The sequence below is a fragment of the Frankliniella occidentalis genome, unplaced genomic scaffold (assembly GCF_000697945.3).
Source record: "Frankliniella occidentalis isolate FOCC.00 unplaced genomic scaffold, Focc_3.1 Scaffold38, whole genome shotgun sequence".
Taxonomy (NCBI): domain Eukaryota; kingdom Metazoa; phylum Arthropoda; class Insecta; order Thysanoptera; family Thripidae; genus Frankliniella; species Frankliniella occidentalis.
The window spans coordinates 588,177-593,864 of NW_026267168.1; the positions used below are offsets into that span (position 1 = coordinate 588,177).

General features: G+C 63.8%; 2 protein-coding genes across 2 annotated transcripts in view; one reads left to right on the forward strand and one right to left on the reverse strand.

Moving 5' to 3' along the window:
- Positions 1 to 5,688, forward strand: part of LOC113213177 (E3 ubiquitin-protein ligase TRIM71) — a gene marked incomplete at its 3' end in the record, with an annotated part of 19,501 nt that extends 13,813 nt beyond the window's left edge. Inside the window, 3 exon segments of the mRNA XM_026432164.2 lie at positions 3,064 to 3,457; positions 3,555 to 3,968; positions 4,061 to 5,688. Of these exon segments, the coding sequence (XP_026287949.2) occupies positions 3,064 to 3,457; positions 3,555 to 3,968; positions 4,061 to 5,620 (2,368 nt within the window).
- The window catches only part of LOC127749190 (voltage-dependent calcium channel subunit alpha-2/delta-4-like), an 8,378-nt gene continuing 8,337 nt past the window's right edge, over positions 5,648 to 5,688 (reverse strand). Inside the window, exon 11 of the mRNA XM_052266366.1 lies at positions 5,648 to 5,652. Coding sequence (XP_052122326.1) covers positions 5,648 to 5,652 — 5 coding nt within the window. The remainder of the gene's footprint in view (positions 5,653 to 5,688) is intronic.

Below are 5,688 nucleotides of genomic sequence, written 5' to 3' on the forward strand. Positions count from 1 at the left end.
CCCCCCCCAGTCAGGTTGCAGTTTTTCGTTGTGCGAGGCCTGCAGTACCAGGACCAGGCCCCGGTGGTGGTGCCGGTGCGGGGCCGGCCTGGGGGCCTGGGACCGGGCCGATGGGTTGGAATGGCATGGCAGGAGGGTGTGCTGTCTAATCTTTCTCTCTCTCTCTCTCTTTTCCCCCGTCCTTCGCACCAACCGCAGCGGTCCTTCCGCCGCGCGCACACGTGTGTTTGTGTGTGCGAGTGAGATGGAGAGATACCCTCCTCCTCCTCCTTCTCAATCTCTTCTCCTCCAGTTCTCCTCTCCCTCTCTCTTCTCTTCTAGCAGGCTGCGGCCAGCTGAGGTTTGTATGGGCGGGGGCTGTGCTCTAGGTCCTTTAGGCTGCTCTTGTTTGTGCCCGGCCTGGACCCCGGGCCCGGTCGGTGCGGGAGGCACGGGTGCACCTTGCCTCCGGGCGGGGTAGGGCGCCCTCAGACTCCAGGCGCCTCCAGAAGACTCCATAAGACTGCCTCTCGGGCAGTGAGTACGGCGTGGCTCGGCCCGGGCCCTCTCGGACCATTTAAATCGTCGCACCACAGAAAGCAATTACTGCAGTACATGGTGCGCCACCGGTCCTGCTGGTCGGAGCGCCGCCCCCGGACCGCCGCCGCCGGTCTTCCTCCCGCCCCCAGGCGCGCCGTGCGTCGCCCCCGCGTCGCTGCCGTGCGCCGGACAGGGCTTCGCTCTTCCTCCTCTCCTCGGCTTTTATTTCTGCTGTGCAGTATGCGGAGTCACGCCCCGGCGGTGTGGTGTGGTGTGCTGCGGGGCGGGGCGGGGTGGGGCGGGCGCTCCCCGGGGTGGCAGGGGGTGGCCGAGGAATGGAGCGCGTGAGAGACTCCGGTTTCACTATATTTGAGCGGCGGGGGCAGATGTTTCACATCGCCAACATTTTCTGCCTGGGCCCGGACTGCCGCAGTTCTGGCTGACATGAGCCGGCCACACCCACCTGCCTCCGCCCTGCCCCCGCCCCCGCCCTGCCCCCGCAGCCCCGGCAGGGTGTGCTGCTGTGTGCTGTGCTCGCCGCCCCCGCCCCTTCATCAATCTCTGCCTCTCCCTCTCACTCCCTCTCACTCTCACACCGTGCCGCCCACCCCTCTCTCCCTGTCACCTGTCCTCCCCGCAGACAGGTGCCGCGGCCGCGCGCCCAGCCCTGCCCGACAGGCAGGGGCATATGGGCTGATGATGGGGCTGGAATTCGCCAGCGCCCCGGCGGCCGCCCCCGCCGCCCACCCCCGCTGATGGGCAGATAGCCCCCGGGTCTTTATCAGGTGTGTACACTCTTTGAGCTTGGCGAGCTGCTCTGCTCAATGAGGCTGAGGCTTTGCCGCTGATGTTCACGGGGCCTGGTGCTGGTCGGAGGCGGGGACATTGGGGAGGTGGGAGCGGGGGCGGGCGGACCGCGCCGAGCATTCCCCGGGCCCGGCCGTCGACGCCCACATGACTATTTCCCGCAATGACCATACAAGTGGTTCCAGAGTTCCCAGAGAGTGATTCGTTTTCTAGTCGTTTTTTTCTGCTTTTCGTCCCCACCTCCACCTCCTTCCCCTTTTAAAAACGAACTAATAAACACACGGCCCTTATGACACCCTTCGAAAGAGCCGATCTTTTCGGCGCTGCTCGTTTTGACTTTATTACCATTTTCTTTTTCCTCCGGACCTGAGGAGCCCCCAGCTGCTCCACTTTGCCATAGAAGACGTCGTAAACCCTTGAGCGCGGGGGCGGCGGTGGCGGCGGCGAGGGGGTGTGCCGCCCCCACCGCCATGTGCAACTTGTTTCACGCTCGTCACCCTCTCCGACTGACCTTCCGAGAAACAACGCCACTCCTTTGATAAGAGAGCGGCACCATCGTGCGCGTGGCTGGTGCGTGGTGCGCAAGTCTCACGCACTCTCTGATGGTCTCAGACGCCGCTGCCGCCATAAGCCAGCCGACGACGATGAACAAGTCCGACACACGGAGAGATAAGCATAACTTGAAGACCCCCTCCCTACCCGCTCGGCCGGTGGTCGGAGCCTCTTTTGATCGCCAGCTGAAGCGGGAAACTTGAAAGTGTCCAGCGAGCGATAAGCCCCCGCCCGGAATAGCCGCGCACGTGAAACCCGGTACCAAAGTTTCCGCGCCCTGAGTGTGTGTTCAGTGCCCTCTGCGCGCGAGAGTCTGCTCGGCTTGCTCTCGGGGGGTTGAATAAATGGTCCAGACCCGGCCCGACCGGCGACCTGTGGGGCCCCCGTGGCGGCCCCGGCTGGGCCCGCCCGGAACGCAGCGCAACTCTGCGCATGCTGGGGCCTGTGTATGGCGTGGCCTCCAGACACTACGAGCAAGAGTCTCAAGTGGCAATTCCTCGGAAACTCGACATCCCCGTTCCTCCTGCCCTCCCCGTCCCCCACCCCCTCCTCTCCTCCCCCTTCGTGGAAAACACCACCCCCTTCGACTCGGCACCGGCCATAAAGCTGCGCAATCCCTCCACCCCCACCCCCAGCCTCCTCACTCCCTCCCCTCCTCCCCCCTCTTGTGCACTTCTATTAGGCAAAGTGTGCGGGCGTGACAAATGTGTCCGGTCCAGGGCAGGGGTTGGGGGCGGGGCGGGGCGGAGCTCGGGTGTAAGGGTGTTCTGGGCTGCTTCTCCAACACGGCACCACGGCACCATCAGGGGCTCCTCCGCCCCTCCCCGCCTGCCCCTCCCCTTTGGCAGCATAGCAGCAAACTCTCGCCCTCCCCCTCCCCTCCTCTTCCCCGGCCCAAGTTTTCGAAGATGGGAGGAGACGCGCAACATAAGGTGAAGCAGGGCGAGAGCCCTGTCGCCGTCCTGGGCGTGGGCGGCGCCCCCCGCTGAGCGCGAGTGGAAGTGGTGGTCAGGACGCCGTTCATCGAGCTCGCTCGCCTGCGGCTGCGGCCAGGGTAGCACCGCTCGCGATCTGGAGCATTGATAAGCAAGCAGACATTTTTTCATTTCACCATGAAGGTGTGTGGTGAAACGTTAGCTGCCTTTTCGGCTCGGTCTAATCTATTTTACTTGCTTGCTTTTCCAGGATGGCCACTTCGGCGTTCGTCAACCAGCAGTTGGCGTCATGCTTGGCCAATGGACTGGGGTCGCTGTGCGGCCCGACTGTAAAATCTGGCTTTAGCTCTGGCCTCCAGTCGGGCTTCCCCGTCCTGGGCGGTCTCCCTGTAATGAGTTCCGGCCTGCCCGCCATGAACACTGGCCTCGGCCCCAGCAGCGGGTCCTCCGGCTTCGGCTCGGCTGGCAGCTCGATGTACGGCTCGTCTGGCTCCAGCAGGGAGCACAGCATCAGCAGCGTCGACTCCATCCTCTCGGACATGGTCAACGCCCTGAGCGGGGAGGTGCTCGCCGACTCGGACCCGGACACCTGCCTCCACTGCGGGGACATGCTGATCGGCGCGCGGTGCGCGTCGTGCAGTGAGGTAAGGGATGACCCCCCCAGTGGCGTGGGCGTGGGGTGGTGTGTGTTTGCTAACGCGGTTGCTCGAGCTGACGCTCATGATTTTGCTTTCCCCCCAGGGCTTGCCAGGACTGCCGCTGCCGCCCGCCGTGCTGCCCGGGCTGCCGCCCGCCGTGCTCCCCATGCTGCCCTCCGCGCGCCTCGCCAGCCCGCCCGGGCGCAGGAGCAGCCCGCCGGCCCCGGGCCTCGGCCCCGCGCGCCGCCCCCACACCCCGCGAGCGCCCCCGATGTGCGAGCAGCACCCGGGGGAGGTCCTGCGCCAGGTCTGCGAGACCTGCTCTACGCCCATCTGCGGCGTGTGCTCCAAGGCGCACCGCGGGCACCAAGTGACCCACATCAAGTTCGCCATCGAATCCAGCAGGATGGCGAACATGAAGTACCTGTCGGACGCCCAGGCCGGAGCTCAGAACATCCGGGACCGGCTAGACAAAACCCACAAGATGGTGGAGGCCGTAGAGAGTAAATCCATGCAGGTCAGTTGTTGGCAATCGTGTAAGTGCCCCGTGTTTCAGGTGCCAGTGCACCGCGTTGCCCAGTGCTGACCTGGCTCGTCTTGTTGTTGCAGGTGGTCACCGAGGTGCGACAGGCGTCGCGACGGCTCATAGCCGCCGTGGAGGCCAGGGAACGGGAGCTCCTCGCGCAGGTGGACAAGGTGCGCGCGCTCAAGTCCAAGTCACTCCTCCTCCAGACCGAGCAGCTCCGCAGTCTGCTGCAGCGTTTCGTCAGGCTCTCGGACACTCTCCGAGAAACGCTTCAGCACGACGACAGTGTGGATCACCTCGTGGCGAAGGACAAGGCCGCCGTGGAGCTGGCGCAGCTGCGCGCCGCCCGCGCCAACCTCAGCAGCGGCGCGGCGCCGCAGGTGGGCGTTCCCTTCGAGGACGACGCCCTCGTCTTCGTGCCCCCGGAGCCCGTGCTGCTGCGCGCGTTGGGGTCGATGGGCTCGGTGACCAGCAGCGCCTACGCGCTCACCACCGTCGCCGTGGGCGACGGCTTGACGCGCGCCGTCCGTGGCCGGCCTGCCGCCTTCACGGTGCATGTGAAGAATCACCTCAACGAGGTGGTGCAGGCCAGCGCCCTGGGCGCCCAGGACACGCTGGAGGCCGTGCTCGTATCTCCCGACGGCGCGTTCACCCACGCCGACGTGGACGACCGACGCGACGGGAGCTTCTTGGTGGTCTACCGCGCCCGCGCCGAGGGCCCCCACGCCCTCCACGTCACCCTCCGCGGCCGCCACATCGTCGGCAGCCCGTTCCACCTGGCGGTGCGCTCCGTGCGCACCTACGACGGTATCCGCAGCCCGGTGGTGTCCTTCGGCCGCCAGGGCGGCCAGGACGGGGAATTCCTGCGGCCGTGGGGCATCTGCGCAGACCGGCAGGGGCGGCTCATCGTGGCGGACCGTTCCAACAACAGGATCCAGGTGTTCCGGCCCGACGGGTCGTTCTTGTTCAAGTTCGGAACACACGGCAGCGCGCCCGGCCAGTTCGACCGGCCGGCGGGCGTGTGCTCGGACGCCAGTGGCCGCATCATCGTGGCCGACAAGGACAATCACCGGGTTCAAATATTCAATGGAGAGGGGCAGTACCTGCACTCTTTCGGCGAGATGGGGTCCAAGAATGGACAATTTAACTACCCCTGGGATGTCGATGTGAATTCGGCCGGGCAGATTGTGGTGGCGGACACACGCAACCACAGAATTCAACTGTTTTCAGCCGATGGCAAATTTATAAACAAGTATGGATGGGAGACATCCACAAATATGTGGAAACATTTTGATACACCTCGGGGTGTCTGCTTCAACCCCGATGGCTACATCATTTGCACAGATTTCAACAACCACCGGCTGGTGGTTGTTGAACCCACCTTCAGGAACGCCCGTTTCCTGGGCTCCGAAGGAGCTGGCGTCAAGCAGTTCCAACGGCCTCAGGGAGTAACTGTTGACGGGGACGGGCAAATCATCGTTGCTGACTCCCGGAACAACCGTATTCAAATCTTTGAGCCTAATGGTAATTTCAAAACTCAGATTCAGGGTGTTGACATTGATCGCCCCAGTGGCATCTGTGTCACGCCTGAGGGCAATATTGCCTGCATAGATTTCGGAAATGACCGAGTTGTATTGTTTTAACTATTTTAGAACATTTTTTATATTCTGTTAATCTTGATTTGTTTTTCATCATTTTGTTGGCAGTTTAC